Source organism: Sarcophilus harrisii, chromosome 1 (genome assembly GCF_902635505.1).
Source record: "Sarcophilus harrisii chromosome 1, mSarHar1.11, whole genome shotgun sequence".
NCBI lineage: Eukaryota > Metazoa > Chordata > Mammalia > Dasyuromorphia > Dasyuridae > Sarcophilus > Sarcophilus harrisii.
Genome location: NC_045426.1, coordinates 255,589,517 through 255,606,575, shown reverse-complemented (window position 1 = coordinate 255,606,575; position 17,059 = coordinate 255,589,517). Strand labels below are relative to the sequence as shown.

Here is a 17,059-nt window from a genome sequence, read left to right as displayed (position 1 = left end):
TTAAACAGACAGGATTCTAAAAGAGGTGGTGGCTCAGATTCTAGAGGAAATTCCCCTGTATAGTGTGGTAGAGTGAGGCAGTTCACCAGAGAAAAAGGTAGAAAAAGGAAACTGAAAACCATCAACCTTAATAAATCAACCTTGGCAGTCTTGTCCATGAAGCTGGGATCTGGACTAAAGAAAATTAAGGAAGAGGAACTATAGCAGTGTATCACCATTGGCCCAAGGCTCCCAAAATAGACACAAGTGCATTTAGCACAGATGTTTCACCAAAACTTTCTAAAATACTGTTTTATCAAATATTGTCTCTAGCATCTCTAATTACTGGTGACAACAGCTTAAGAGCCTATCAGCCTCTTCTGTACTCAAAGAAAAGCTGGAGAATTTTTCTTGTTTTAAGACTTTTTTCTTAAAAAGGTGACTTTGAATCATAATTCAACTGCTATTTCCTACTACAGTGTTTTTCTTTTTTGAGGGGGAAGGGTATAAAGGGGGTGAGTTTGCTCTCCAGATTATGTGTGGCCACAGCTGTTGTTAATAAACCTTGCGATGATTTCATGAAAGGTTTCCAAGGAGTGAAGGGTTTAGTTTCAAATTATTCCCAGATCAGCTGCAGAGAGGCTGAGCAACACCAGGCACAGACTTTCCCCTGCAAGTCCCCCTGCAACAGGAAATGGGGGTAGGGGAAAGACACAGTCTCCAGTAACTGGAATAGTATGCAGCTGTGGGCCTAACACAGCAGGAAAGCTGGACAAAGCACTTGGGAAGGAAACAAGAGAAGAGGATTTTACAGGGACTTTGATTAGCTCCAACTTGTATCTAGTCTATTATAGGGGTCAAATATATGAATACCTTTATGTCAAGAATTCTTCTTCAAGGACTATTCTGAGAAAGAATGGTTATATTTCCTTCTTCCTTTCTGGCCCAAGTGAATGCCCAGCCTTTTCAGTCATAATGAATTGAAGAGCTATTGCAATACTTTTTAATATTTGACTGTATTTGACCAAACAGATATCATGAAAATGGTCAATGCTATGAAGTGTTCTCCAAAACTAAAAAACAAATCTGGTCTGCAATAGTTATTGTAGACAGTCAAATCCACTGTGAAAATATCTTTTATGACACCTAGAACTTTCATAGCAGGGACCCTAGGTTCCAAACAGATTAGGATATACAGACTAAATAAAGATCTCTAAAGACTCTAACCTGGCATCTTTACAAACTGCCATTTTACCATGAAAGATTATAAGCAAATCCTTTCTCAGTTTCCTACTTTGTAAAATGGGATAATCATGCTTATGTTACCTTCTTCACGAGAGCTATTTTAAAGGATCAAATGAGAGAATGTCTAAATAATCACTATAGAAATAGAAGTTATTCTTGTTATGGAGCTAAAAATCTCTTCACGGTTTGCTGAGATTTTCAGAAGGGAGAAATAGCTAGTGGTTCTTCTCCCTCAAAGCTTAGGACCTCCATTAATTATTTTTAAAATAATTATTTAATTATTTTTATTTATTTATATAAATTCATTTTTATATATAAATATTTAAATTTATATATATAAATTTATATATCTATATTTATTTTATTAATTATTTTTAATTATTATTAAATTATTTTTAAAATAAAAATCTTCTCTAAAAATCTCTTCTCTAAATGAGTATGAACCACTCACTACATAGCATTTCCAATCTCTCTGTTTTTGTCCACTTGCATTTTTGATTTCCTTCATAGGTCAATTTTACATTATTTCAAAGTCTGATTCTTCTTGTGCAGCAAAATAACTGTATGGATATGTGTACATATATTGTATTTGACATATACTTTAACATATTTAACATGTATTGTTCTACCTGCCATTTGGGGGAGGAGTTGGGGAGAAGGAGGAGAAAAGTTGGGACAGAAGGTTTTGCAATTGCCAATGCTGAAAAATTACCCATGCATATATCTTGTAGATAAAAAGCTATAATAATGAAAAAATCTCTTCTTTATAGTTTGAATTTTGCTGATTAGTATAAAGAAGAATAATTAGCAAATAGACCAGTTTCAGTGATCATTGAACCTCTATTGTACAACTGGGCCAGAGAGATATAATGTATTTTTTGAGCCTTATTTGGGCAAAGTTTTGTCTTTGGAAACACTTAATGTCAGATATAGCTGACACTCAAAGGAGATAATGAGGAAACCAATTAGTACTTACCATTATTAAAGTACCTCTACTGGTATACCATATTTGGAAAAGGAGGAAAGACTCCCCATTGTTTTGGCTTAGAAGACTGTATAGTGAGTACAATGGTGTCACACTAAAAGTGTCTGTAAAGGCCTTAATTATTCTAAATCCTACAACTTGACTAAAAAGATATCAGTTTAAAAGAGAAAAAAAAAATCCTGTATTGGGCAAAGAGGAAGGAGAACATCAGAAAGTCATGTTATCAATTCAAATGTTATTGGCAGAAGGAGTAAAAGCAAGAAAAATAATAAGGGTAGACACAGGAAAGTCATTTAACTCTCATTTGATTTCTATCATTCTCTAGGAGTGTGTGTGTATGTGTCAAACTTTCATATAAAAATATTAGGAGTATGCAGAAGAGAATTATGGTTTTCCTATCACCTCTTTCAAGTTCAAATGTGGTTTCTTACAGTCAAACCAACCAAACCAAAGCAACAGTAAAAACATCCCTCCAAAAAAATTTCCAACATAATTTGTTTTGTTTAAAAACATAACTTAATGTTATGGATTTTATAGCAGCTATATAACCTCAAACTCACAGATTGTAAATGTGGCTTTTGACAATAATTTTAAGAAATGAAAACTTTGTATTTACAAACTCTTCCTCTTATATAACACATTGATAAGGTGCCCAGAATGTTTGGATCCTGTGAGGATCTATTATAATGTAATATAATCGTGCTCTGTGCTATAGAAAGGATTTTCCTCGACACTATGATTCTAAGTAAGTACAAGAAATACTTTATTGCCATGACTGAATTGGTTACTTTAAATTCTTCTGAGGAGGAGACCTCAGATTTCATGGCATTTGCATTTTTCAAGTCTGTTTTCAAAAACTAACAAGTCAGAACTTTAAAAAAAAATTCTAATTTTCAACTTCCAGCTTGCTAAAACAAAGCTGTAGGTCTCCCAAGTGATCCTTAGTTATAGCTTCCTTTACATACAGAGCAGGAGAGTCCAAATTTTCATCCAAAACATGAACAGCAAACTCCCACATGACTCTGGGAAATTTTGCTTTGCCACTTGGGTTAATTAAACTGAAGAATAGGGTCAGATGACAGTATAGCTTTTGTTTTACTTTAATGACTCGATGAGCTTCTGAATGGCTTTTGTTCTTACCAGCCCAGAACAGATGCTGCCTCTGAATACAATCAGCTGCCTAACAGGAACAGAGGAAACTGTGCTAGACCTGAATACACAAACCAGTTTTGATGGGAGATGGAACAAATGGAATGAGATTAACTGGATATGCCAGAAGAGGACATCAGAAGTATTTGCAGAAGGCAAAGGGGGAGAACAAGTGTCAGGGCTAATTCCATTATCAGCAAATACTGTATTGCCCAAGGCTAGAAAGATGTCAGTTCAAAACAGAAAAAGGACAGACTGTTGTAGTAGGCAAATAAGGAAAGTAAATATTAGAAAGTCATATTATCAATTCAAAAGGTATTGGCAAAAGAAGTGGAAACTAGAAAAATAATAAAGTTGAGAAGAGACCTTACTAGGAAAGACATTTAACTGTCATCTGATGCTTGTTCCCCCTTAGCTTATTTAAAGAAAGTTAATGAAATGAAGGATTACTTCTCTAAGGAACTTCAGATACTGAATAAAGGCCACATTTTCTTGTGTAACTTTCAAAGAGATCAATTAACATCTAGCCCTTAGGTTGGCTAGTTTGCAGCCTCTTGGTATAGTGATAGAGGTTTACGGAGGCAGTCAGGTAAAGGAAAATGCTCCAGCTATAATGTAGAAGATTTAACTTGCTACCAAAAAAAATATCTTAGCTATAGAATGGCAAGCTTGTTTTTCCCCAAGGCTAGAATCCTTTCTAAAACATTTCTGATAGAGACATCCGCTTCACTTGAATATTTCCAGTGAGAATGGTATAATTATTTATAACATAGAAGCCACACCATTCTTGAAATACTTAAGAATTTCAAAAGATGTGTGATCTTACTAATATAGGTATTCTTTTTCAATTAATGGAGTTCACAATCCTTTCTTGCTTTCTCATCTTGTGCAATTTTTGACCAGTTCGTCCAAAAAATCCAACAGGTCTTTTTGGGTAACCATTTGAAATGTATTTGTGCTACATCAATGGCCTACCCTTCCTTTTCCTAGTTATATCCTTTATGCCAAATCCTGTATCTTATCTGCACTCACCAGGCATGTCTTTATAGTCATCTGGATTATCTGTCACTTCAATTTCTCAGAGATTATATTTTTTTCAGGACTTATAACTATGTCATTGCTTAGAAGAACATTCATTGTTGAAATATTTAGTTGAAATCTATTACCCTGGATTGTTCTGTAAGAAATGACCAGCAGGATGATTTCAGAAAGGCCTGGAGAGATTTACATGATCTAATGCTAAGCGAAATGAGCAGGACCAGGAGATCATTATATACTTGAAAAACAATACTATATGATGATCAATTCTGATGGATGTGGCCCTCTTCAACAATGAGATAAATAAATCAGCTTCAACTGAACAGTAATGAATTGAACCAACTACACCCAGTGAAAGAACTCTGGGAGATGACTATGAACCACTACATAGAATTCCCAATCCCTCCATTTTTGTCCGCCTGCATTTTTGATTTCCTTCACAGGCTAACTGTACAATATTTCGGAGTCCAATTCGTTTTATACAGCAAAATGTATACATATATTGTATTTAACTTATACGTCAACATATTTAACATGTATTGGTCAACCTGCCATCTGGGGAAAGGGATGGGGGGAAAGGAGGGGAAAAGTTGGAACAAAAAGTCTTGCAATTGTCAATGCTGAAAATATGCATATATCTTGTAAACAAAAAGCCATTAAAAAAAATCTATTACCCTGAAAGTTTCACCCATTGGTCCTGTTGTAACTGTAAGAAAAATACAGAACAAATATCCTCTCTTCCATGACAGCTCTTCAGATATCTGAGAACAACCATCCAAATAGTTGGGATCTATTCTTTTTCAATATAAACAGTCCTAGTTTCTATGATTATCTCCTTTATGGAAACGATTTCTATCCAATCTCTCTAGTTGCCACTCATTTAGTCTGTTACGGCCCCCTGAAGCACACAGTTCTCAGAACCACATGCAATACTTCCAATACAGTTCTTGTAGTCCCAAAATAAGACAATTACTTCCCTTAATCAAAAGACTATTCTTTTATGAATGCAGTCAAATATATGAGTAGAGATTAGGCTTCTACTCTGAAACTGAGAACATGGGGAAAGCAAAGAACTTTTTTCTTTATAAGTTTTTCAAATTCATCTTATTCTCTCACATAGAAATCCTTGTTCTATGTTTCTGGTCCAACTTCCAAATACTAACCTTACAAAGGGTGCTCAATCAACAGAGGGAGATAGTCTTCTTACTGTAATATGGGAACCATACTGCTCAAAAATTAAGGTCTTTGCTATCTTGTTTCAGGTGACAGCCCTACATTTACATACAAGTTCCTGTTGCCTATATAGTAGTCCAAACTACAGATGGCTTAGAACTTCACTGCTGAAATAGTTATGTGAACTTACAGATGAAGACATTTCCTCCAATGAGGCCGTCTGTAGCCCCTCCAGACCTGTTTATTTAGGGGGCCCTTGTTTGTGTCCTTTCACAAATTCAGCATGAGAACCTGTTCACATGCAAGGGAATTTTCATATATATATATATATATATATACATTAACAATGCATAAGAACCAGTGGAACATATAGGCCACCATCCATGGCCCCTCAATCTTCTTATATTACTGGGAAAAAGATCAAGCTTATGATTTTATCAGTGTAGGTAGCTAAAGGGTGAGGAAATTCCAACCCCCCAATGCAGCTGGCACAGAATATGCCACTTAGTCTTGGAGAGGTGCTTGGGACACAGTCTAGGGTCACATTGAGGTGAGGTCTCAATCTACAATGCCATGCTGTTTCTCATACCACACTCCTGGGTCACTGTAATTTTTGGTGCTTTCCTTCATACCAAATCAGGTTATCCATGTTTTCACCTGTTCTAGCCATACCAAAAATCTAACCTTTGCCTAACTTTGTTAAGTCTTGGCAAATTGCAAAATCTTCTAAAAGAGATCCATAATCATCTAAAACAGTTTAGTTTATCTCCTCACAAAGAAAAAACCAAGAGAATTAAGAGAACTTATCATCCAGACTCTTGAAAGGTGGTTAAACTACAACATACACACATGAATATAGAGATTTGGGATGAATACTGCAAACAGACTATTAACTGGGTCTATAGCTGAACAAAAGGAATGAGTACTGATTGTCTTGGAGAAGTCATATAGTTCTTTTAATGACTAAACTTCTCCCTGAAACAAAGGCTCATCCTTTTGACACCAATAGTCTTCCATGGAAGGTGGAAGTATGGCTGTGAAACATCAAATCCTAAGCTGAAGATCTCTTAAAACAGCTTCTAAAAATAACCCAGTATAATTTAACTCAATTTCACAAAGATTTATTAAGTGACTATTAGTGCATCAAAGTGATGCAACTAGCATTGCTGGGAATACAAAGAAAAAAATAAAACAGATCTTGTCCCAAGAAGTTTGGACTCTGCTGAGGGTTAATCTCCTTCCAAAGGTACTAGACTGGTCTTGCTAAAAAGAAGATAGCATGCAATACTTTCAAAGATAGCTCTGGAGATTTCTGCCCTTTACAATCTACAAAGAAAGATGCCTTTATCAGAGTCAGCTTGCTTTTACTTACTGTGGGGTCAGTCCAAAGAGAACATTTTGTACATTCCTGGCAAGGGGCTCCTGGTGATCGGGGATGCTGACAGAAGTGGTCGTACCCATTGATGGAAGCCCGACAGAGGTAGCACATTTGAGAACCACAGCGGCAGGACATACGGTTACAACCTTCAGATTTTATGAGGCTGGTCCCACACTTATGGCATTTTCTAATGCGGGCAGCAGTCATTTTCTCTTCACTAAAATAAGAAAGAAAATGGTTGTGCAGAAGAATACAATAATAAAAAAGAACAATGACAACCTATATACTTACTGGTATTCACATAGTAATAAGATTACAAGATATCACTTGGGACTTAAGCATAGCTTCTCTAATGTCAAAGTCATGTATCACACTAACCTCAATTAAGCTGCCACTTATCCAAGAATCTCAGATGCCTAAACACTAGAATGAATGGGCAAGATAATAAGAGCCAGAATAAGTATTCTTGGCTTTTTAGTAAGCATTTGTTATTTCTGATGCTTCATAAAAAAGGTAACAGTAAAAAAAAAAAAAAATCCAGATTAACAGTGAGCACTCAAATTCAGGGATTCCTTACTTATGAATCTGTGAACTTGGTTTTAAAATATTTTTCTTGATACCTGTATTTCAATATAATTGATCTCCTTTATAATATATCTTATAATTTAAAAACATTATTCTAAGAAGGTGTCCATGGTCTTCACCAGACTGTCAAAGTCAAAAAGGCTAAGAAACCTTGCTGTAGTTAGATGAAGGTAAATGTGGGCTGGAATTAGAGGTGAGAGAGGACAAGTCAGTTGACTTCCCCAACATTTGTCTTGTCAAAGCTATTATGATCTCCAGTGACCAGTAGAAAGGTAAACAGTATTGGGGCCCTACAATATTCTGAGATCCAGAATATTCTGTAGAGAGCTGCAAATTTCTGTTTTCTCTCATCTCAGTTCTAGACCTATCCAGTAACAATAATAGTTAGCATTTATATACCACTTTAAGTTTGCAAAACACTTACCATATGTTATTTAATCTGGCAATTCTGCCAGAACGCAGTGTTTTCAATTCCATTAAAGAGAAAGTAATTGAAAATAATGTAGCACTTTAAGATATATACGTTACTATATTTGGTCTTCAATACCCTTTAAGGAAGGTATTTAAGATATAAATCTTCATTTTGCAAATAAAAAAAACTGAGGATCTGAAAGTTTAAAATAATTGGCCCATTCTCATATTATCAGAAGGGAAGAAAGAAATAACACTCAAATCTCTCCTGATTCAAGTCTAATTTTTAATTTTTTTTAGTTTGACCGCTCTCAGGGAACTGTACTCTAGTTAGCAATTACCAAATCCAATGACTTTTTCTAATCCTCATTTTCTGCCAACTCTTTGCAGTCAGGTTACTCTTGATCAGTCCCTTCTGGATACTCTCTTTTCTCTAGAATTTTGTTCTAGAAAACTGTTCTAATTCTAATTCTCCTCCTATCACATTGTTTGTTCTTCGTCTCCTAAACTAGATCTTCATCCAGGTCACACCCACTAAGCATGGGTATACCCCACACTTTTGTCCTAGCCATCTTTCTCTTTATACTATTTTATCATTAGTTACAACAGATATTCTTATCATATCTACGCAGCTGATTTCCAGATCCAATTTTCATCTCTCTTAAGCTACAGTCATACTTTACCAACTTTCTTTTGGACATCTCTAACTGAATATTCCATAGGTATTTCAAATTCACAGAACCCATTACCATCTGAACTTCCCTATTATTGTGAGACTATAATTCTCCCAGTAACACAGACATGTAACTTTGAAGTATCCATAACTACTTCCTTTCAGTCACATATTATGGCTAAATTTTGTCATTTTTCTTGTAATGCCTCTCATATGTGTCTCCTGCTTTCCACTTATAGAGTTATATAACCTGAGTATAATTCCCTAGCATTGCCTGAATGGACTTTAGCCTATAGCTAGTCTTGTAGGTCGTCTCCCTACCTCAGATTTCTTCCTATTTCAACTCAACTTTTCTTAAAATTCAAGTGATTCGCCACTAAATTTCCTTTCCTGTCCCCAATCATATCACCTCCCATCTCAAGCACCAGTGGCTCCCATTTATTACCAGGATCAAATATAAACCTTCCTGGGACTTAAATTTCTTCACATCCTGGTCCTTTCCTATTTTTCTAGTCTTATATTTTATTTTCCCACAATTCTCAATAACTTCTGTGATTCAGATTTACTGGCCTTTTGTAATTAATTTCTCAAACACAATACTCCAGTGAATCCATCTCTGATCTTAGTGTCTACCAGGGGTCCTCAAACTTTTTAAATAGGAGGCCAGTTCACTGTCCCTCAGACTGTTGGAGGGCCGGACTATAGTAAAAACAAAAACTTTGTTTGTGGGCCTTTAAATAAAGAAACTCCATAGCCCTGGGTGAGGGGGATAATGTCCTCAGCTGCTGCATCTGGCCCATGGGCTGTCGTTTGAGGAACCCTGGTCTATACAATGACTTTCCATGCTTCTTGGAATTCCCCATCTTCTTATTTCTCTAGTTCCTAGGTTTCCATTAAGATTCAGTCCTACAGGCAGCTAGCTACATGGTGCAGTGATAGAGCATCAGCCCTGATATCAGGAGAAGCTGAGTTCAAATCTAATCTCAGACACTTAACACTTCCTAGCTGTGTGACCCTGGGCAAGTCACTTAACCCAATTGCCTCAGCCAAAACAAAAACAAAAATACCTCAAACCAGCCCTAATTTCATCTACTGCAGGTTTTTTCTAGTGCCTCTGGATGCTAATGGCTTCTCCTTTACCTCTCAGACTACTTTCTACCTATTCTATCTAAATCTTCTAGGGACTTGTCTATTTATATATTGTTTCTTACATTAGAGTGTAAAGTTTTTGAGGGTAGGGACTATTTTTATATCCTCAGCACTCAGACCACTGCCTGCCATAGGGTAAGTGCTTAGTAAAGGTTTGGTGGCTAACTGAACATGTTGGTAACAGAAAAAAAGTTGATCACTGTTCATTTGAATCTAATGTGTTAGTCTTTCAAAATGAATCAAGACTGAGCTATGGTTCTGAATAAATTTTAACCTAGTTTAAATGCCAAAAGAGCAGAGATTCTCAGTTCTGTTAAACAGGAATCATTGTCAAGGAGATGAGGCAAAGTAAAAACAAACATTTTACTTTCATCAACTAAATAATGCTACACACGTCTGTGATTTTGGTTACTGAGTGGCTACAATCATACTCCTCAATTCACCTAGTCTGTCAAATTTAAGCAGTTCTTATTTAAAACGATCTAATTTGAAAATTCATATTCATTTCCAAACCCTAGCCTGTCCTTATAATAACTGCTCCAGATGTGTTTAACATTTGGGATTGAAAGATACACATGTACTCAGACTACAATAATGTTGGATGAGATTGTTTTGTTTTTTTCCCATGGATAGAATGCTTAGACCACAGTAAGTTTGTATGATAGAGAGAAGGGATAGTGAATAAATAAGCTTTTAAACAAAGCTTAAGAGGCTAAACAAATCTGCTGCTTTGTTCCACTGAGCTGTCAATGGATGAGTTTAGACATTAGTGTGAAAAGGATAGATGCACTGGGGGAGGACACAATTAAAATGAACCTAGGAATAGGCCTCTGAATTAGTTAAACACATACTACTCAGGATTAACCTGATTTACACTTAAAAGAAGTTTTTGTTTTTTTCTCCTCGAGGATAATGAACACCTGTCCAATAATATAGCGAAGCTGAAGGTTTCTAACAAAAGGTAAGGAAGCACTGTGGCATGGTGAGAAGGTATACTGGGACACATATTAAACAATCTTGGTGTGAATCTCAATTTTATTGACTTATTTAATTGTGTGACCTTTGGCAAATCATTTGGCAAACTGGGAAAACCTATAGATATCTTCGGAATGGTTTTTACAAAATTATAATTGAAGAAAATGCTAAATTTTATTTTGAGCTGAGTGAAAATAAGGATGTAAATTTTCCCCTATCAAAAATCCCCCTGGAATTTAAGGATCTGAAGCTAATATCCCCTGGATTAGTCCCATTCATATCTGGCAATCTGTGATTTTACCTGTTTATCTACATCTTGAATTAAGAATCTAGATAAGAACCTGCTAAGATATGTTTATTTTCCCATAGGTTGATCTTACACACTATACAACTCCTTTGGCAGTCTGTATACATAAGTGTCCCAAGTCAGACAAGATTGTAGCCTTTTGCAGGGATCATACATACTCTTTCTTTCGTAACAGCTAGCAATAAACACAATAGAGACTCTTAATTGTTTATTGGATCATTAATTCAACAAATGTTAGATGCAATGCACTACACTAATGGGAAAAGGGTGAGAAAATAAAATCACACAGTGCTTACCTTTCAAAGTTTACAAATTTTACAAAATGTACAAAGATGTAGCTGTTTTTATATACGCATTATATGTATAATTACAAGATTATAATGATGATGGAAACAAAGTATATTAATAAAACAGGATCTAAATTCACTTCCTATAGTAGTGTGCACAAGGACAAACAAAAATAGCTCAACAAAAGGAATCTCCTCTGCTTTGAGTTGGTTCCTCTCATTGGATATTGTTCCTAGGAATGGGACAGGAAGAAAGCCTAAAACTCCAGCTGTGCTTTGGCTTACTTTACCAAAAGGAAGACTTATTGTCACTTCTCTTGAACAAATTAATCTGCATAAACATCTAAGGAAAAGGGAGGTAATCTAGGTCAATGTGGTTAGAATGGTTTTTTAAATTAAAAAAAAAATCTATATCTATATGTCTATCTATCTATATATGTATGTATGTATGTATGTATATTTTCATAGCTTACAGACCATGGTTAAGTGACCACAGGTCTAAGGCAAGATGGCAATGGAGAACAGATTGTATCAGAAACCTTAAAGATTAAAAAAAATGATATGTCCTCTCATTACATTAGATTCTCATCTCTTTTTGTGAAGAACAAAACAAGTAAGATAGCAGAAAAAATATTAATATTAGCAACTGGTTAAAAAACAAGTGCTCTTTTTGGAACTATGTTCAAAAAGTTATCAAACTGTGCATACCCTTTGACTCAGCAGTGCTTCTACTGGGCTTAAATCCCAGGGAGATCTTAAAGGAGGGAAAAGGACACACATGTGCAAAAATGTTTGTGGCAGCCTTTTTTGTAGTGGCAAGAAACTGGAAACTGAGTGGATGCTCATCAATTGGAGAATGGCTGAATAAATTATGGTCTATGAATGTCATGAGATATTATTGTTCTATAAGAAACAATCAGCAGGGTGATTTCAGAGAGGCCTGGAAAGACTTAAATGAACTGATGCTAAGTAAAGTGGGTAGAACCAGGAGTTCATTGTATACTGCAACAAGACTATATGATGATTAATTCTGATGGAGGTGGCTCTCTTCAACAATGAGATTATTCAAACCAGTTCCAATTGTTCAGTGATGAAGAGGGCCATATACACTCAGAGAGAGGACTGTGGAAACTGAGTGTGGACCGGTCACAACATAGCATTTTCACACTTTCGGTTGAAGTTTGCTTGCGTTTTGTTTTTCTTCTCAGGTTTTTTTTTTTCTTTCTAGAATCGATTTTTCTTATGCAGCAAGATAACTGTATAAATATGTACACATATATTGGATTTAACATATACTTTGACATATTTAACATGTATTGGACTACCTGCCATCTAGGGGAGGGGTGGGGGGAAGGAGAGGAAAATTTGGAACAGAAGATGCTGCAAGGCTCGATGTTGAAAAATTACCCATATATATATTTTGTAAATAAAAAGCTTTAATAATAATAATAATAAATAAATTTTTTTAAAAAGTGCTCTATAATATCCTTTGGAAATGAAAGGCTTTATCTAGGGGTGAATTGGTCTGAACTAAACAATTTCATGCCTAAGATCCTATATTGAAGGTCAAAATTTAGAGCACTCAAGATATGTCATATAAAAATAGGAGGAGAGATAAAATTAGAAGACAGTTTTCCACAAGATCACTCAATATACACAAGGACTTTTCATATGCTACCAATCTGTTCTTTTGTCAAATACTAGCATATATGACATTTTATCTTTAAAAAAGAAAAAAGTAGTACATTTTTGTTTTTCTTCCCAGGTTATTTTTACCCTTATGAATCTGATTTTTCTTGTGCAACAAGAGAACTGTGCAGATGTGTACACATATATTGTATTTAAGATATACTTTAACATGTTTAACATGTATGAGACTGCCTGCCATCTAGGGGAGGGGCTGGAGGGAGGGCAAGGAAAAATTGGAACAGAAATGATTGTAAGAGAACAATGTTGAAAAATTACCCATGCATATGTTCTGTCAATAAGAAGCTATAATTAAAAAAGAAAGAAAGAAAGAAAAAGTAGGAAAAGGAAGGTAGATGACTATTCTTGCCATTCCACAGAGAAGTACCTAAGACTTCTCATGACAGCTGGTGCAGCCCAGAGTACTGGGCTTGGACTTAGGAAGATTTATCTTCCTGTGTTCAAATGTGAACTCAAACAGTTACTAACTATATGACACCCCTGGTTGCCTCAGTTTTCTCATTTGTAAAATGAGGTGGAAAAGGAAATAGCAAATTCCTTGCCAAGTAAATTCCAAACCTTTAGTCTTGAGAGAAACAGAAACATATTAATAGTAATTAAACACCTCTGAGCTCCTCCTTTTAAGCCTCAGAGTGGTCTATGCTATCTCTGATACTAAGGAGAAAATTATGAGCAGAACACTCACAATCTTCCAGATTATGTGTGAACAAATGTGTAAGAGGGTAGTCAGTTAATGCAGTAGATAAACTGCCAGGCCTGGAGTCAAGAAGACTCATCTTTCTGAGTTCAAATTTAGCTGTAGACACTAGATGGGCAAATCACTGAATTCTGTTTGTCTCAGTTTCCTCATCTCTAAAATAAGCTGGAGAAAGAAATAGCCAACTACTCAAGTATCTTTGTCATGATCCCAAATGGGAACACTGAAGAATTGAACACTGAAGTGAATGGACAATAACAAAAATATATAAATATGCCTAGATTATAAATCATAGCATTATCAATCAATAAAAATTTACCAATAGCTTATATTTTAGTTACTATGACTACATTACAAATTGGGTACAAAGAAAAAAATGAAAACCCCCAAGGAGTTTAAATTGAAGGAGTGTGTGTGTGTGTGTGTGTGTGTGTGTGTGTGTGTGTTTAATTGCATATGTATATTTCAGGGAGATTGGGAAAAATACCAATTAAAGCAAAAGTGTAAAGAGCTTTAAATGCCAAACAAAGGAATCTGTATTCCTAGTGGCAGCAAGGATTTTAGAGCTGAAAACTGCCTTAGAAATAATCTAGCCTGAATTCTTGTTTTTCAAATAAAGAAATAGAGGCTCAGCTAAACAGCCACTGGGTATGACTATAAAGTAATATGATTGCTATTATAATAGTTCAAAATAATATATCCAACGACTTGTCCCCTTCAAGGTAATCCCATTAGGACTAAACCTCTTGTGAAATCTCTTGTGGTAAATCTACATTCTCTGAGAAGTTAGGAAAAAACTCATTCATTTAATCAGAGTCAATTTTCATGAATCCAGCTTAAGCTGGATCTTTATCCAGTTATCCAAACAAGCTATAATTGCAATGTAATTTCTTTGGTACTCACAAATACAATTCCAAAAGGGGGAAAGAGCAAAAAACATTTTAGGTAAAAGCAGAATTGTTAGAACAGGTATTATGTCCATTCAAAGTGAAACCTTTGAATGACAACATTCATTTGGATGAATGAGTTCTGGTGTGTTTATTAAAAACTCCTGTTGTTCATAAAGTTTACTCTGCAGTCAACTTTAGTCATCATTATAAGGTTGGTAAGGACCAGAGCAGCTAGATATGCTCTGCTTTTAATTTTATTACATAAAAGCCCAAACCAGAATGATGTTCCTAAATCAAAACAATTCTTTGCCCAGTAGTATGAATATTTTTGTTTTAAAATTTTCATTTCAAAAAGAAAACTCTACCATAGCTATACAAATTCAGTGCAATGTAAGCATTAGCCAACTATATACTATCTGTGTAGTTTTGAAAGAATATGTGGCACAATAACATGTTTAGAAAATTGTACTTTTGAATAAAGATGGTACTTACATAGATGTTCTATATTTGATGTCATCCTTTTCAGCCAATTGTTCACAGGTGATGCCATTATGTTCTTTCCACAGTCCCTGACATTTCCTACAGGTTTCCTGGGAACAAAGAACAAAAATAAAGCAGATGAAATGAACTAAAGGACAAACACTTCATAGGTTACAAATCTTCCTACATTTCTCCTTGCAAGTTGGAGCAGACTTCAGTTAACTTGAATTTTTCTTGAAAAATTACCAGTTTTCAAAGTGACCCCTTCAAAATGAATTGTGGACCACAGGTCAATAAGTAGTTTTACTTCTAAAGATAATCTTGTTCACTTTGCTAAAATTGTCAAAGTTAATTCCTGTAAGTCAAATCTAAAATGAATTTGGAGTTTCATACAAAAAATGAATTTTTTTAGAATCTCAAGGTCTGTTTATGCCTACCAAATAGAACTAATATCCTCCCCTAGTCACCCAAAATTAAAACATGGCAGCCTACTTCTATACTTTATTTTCCTTATTCACATCAGTTTTGTTTTGGTTTTTGCAAGTTGGCTCATTCATTGTTGACTAAAAGAGACAAATATTTAATTTTTAACTTCATTCATCTGTGGTTTCTAGTGACACACAAAAGATGATATGATTTTAGCTTACAGTGATACCCTTTAAGGCCCAATTTCCAGAAACAATAAAGTCTTGTAGATTTTATCTTTGAAATTTAAGGTCCAACTTCACTTGTTTATTTCACTTACTACTTACCCTGCTACCTTAACAAGTATTGACTATCCTACTAATCCTCATCATCTCTTCATATATTATCCAGCTAGTCTCCTAACTGCAATATCTTTTCTTTCCAATTTATCTTGTGCCAAAGCCATCACAGTAGCTGTCTTATATTATTTTGATTATGTCACTGTCTTTCCCCAAGAACCTTCCCCATTGCCCAAAGAATCAAATCTTAACACTATATTGTAATTAGTTTCTCCAAATTGAAGAAAATATTGTTTATTTCACTTTTAAAAAACCTGTCCTCGAGATATTTTTTCCCCCTGCTTAAGGCAAAAAACAAAACAAACAAACAAACAAAAAACCTTAAAATCCTCATTATTGGCATGGTTTCAGAGATTTAAATACCTTTTCTTGCCTTCTTTCTTTTCTGTCTATCAAAATCTTTCAAGTGCAGGAGGTTTTTGCATTAGCTCCAAACTGACTTACTGATCCTAAATTTTGGAAGCCAAAGGAATCTAATATATACTCATACAAATGTTACAGGCAATGGCTTTGATCCTACTTCTAAATTGGGTAATTGGACAAGGAAGTAAGAAACTACTTTAAGATATCCATATTACTAGTTACATGTGGCACCAATCCTCAACTGCAACAGTAAATATTCCTTATAGCAAGAAGACATGTTAAAAGGGAAGATGGGGGACAAAGTGAGGAGTAGGAAAATGAGAGAATAGTAGCAAAAAAGTCTTTTTTGTATTTGAAAGACTTAACCCCAGACTTAGTGTAACTACTGCTATTTCTTAGAAGCATTAGCAGCATTTTGGTCCACTCTCTGTATCTGTTATGACTAAAACTAAAACAATATTACGCACTTAATTATTTCCCATCAAAATGTATAGCAACATAAAATCATCTTTAAAAATATCATGTGCCTAGTAGTTCCGGAAACATTAGGGTAAACAACAGCTGGAGAATAGATGAGCTGGTATGCATGAATTCTACACTCCAAAACAAGTCTAACCAAATCAGCTGTCAGGAATAATGATTAAAAAACCAAATTAGTGTTTATATGCTGCTCTGCTTTAGAATTCAAGGCAATTTAGAATAGTTAATCCATGCAATTTTCTTTTTTGCATAAGGGAAGAATAACCCCATTTTACAGATATGGCACAAAAAAGATGAAGTGATTAAGGAGAGACTGATTGAAGAGTCATTTACCTAAATCCACT

General features: G+C 35.0%; 1 protein-coding gene across 3 annotated transcripts in view; it reads right to left on the bottom strand.

The window, feature by feature from the left end:
* RNF216 (ring finger protein 216) overlaps nucleotides 1-17,059 on the bottom strand; it is a 164,441-nt gene that overhangs the window by 13,442 nt on the left and 133,940 nt on the right. For all 3 annotated transcript variants that reach the window (XM_003761570.4, XM_012542847.3, XM_031940675.1), the window contains 2 exons: nucleotides 15,121-15,218; nucleotides 6,942-7,164 (listed from right to left, as the gene is read on the bottom strand). In XM_003761570.4, the coding sequence (XP_003761618.1) occupies nucleotides 6,942-7,164; nucleotides 15,121-15,218 (321 nt within the window). The remainder of the gene's footprint in view (nucleotides 1-6,941; nucleotides 7,165-15,120; nucleotides 15,219-17,059) is intronic.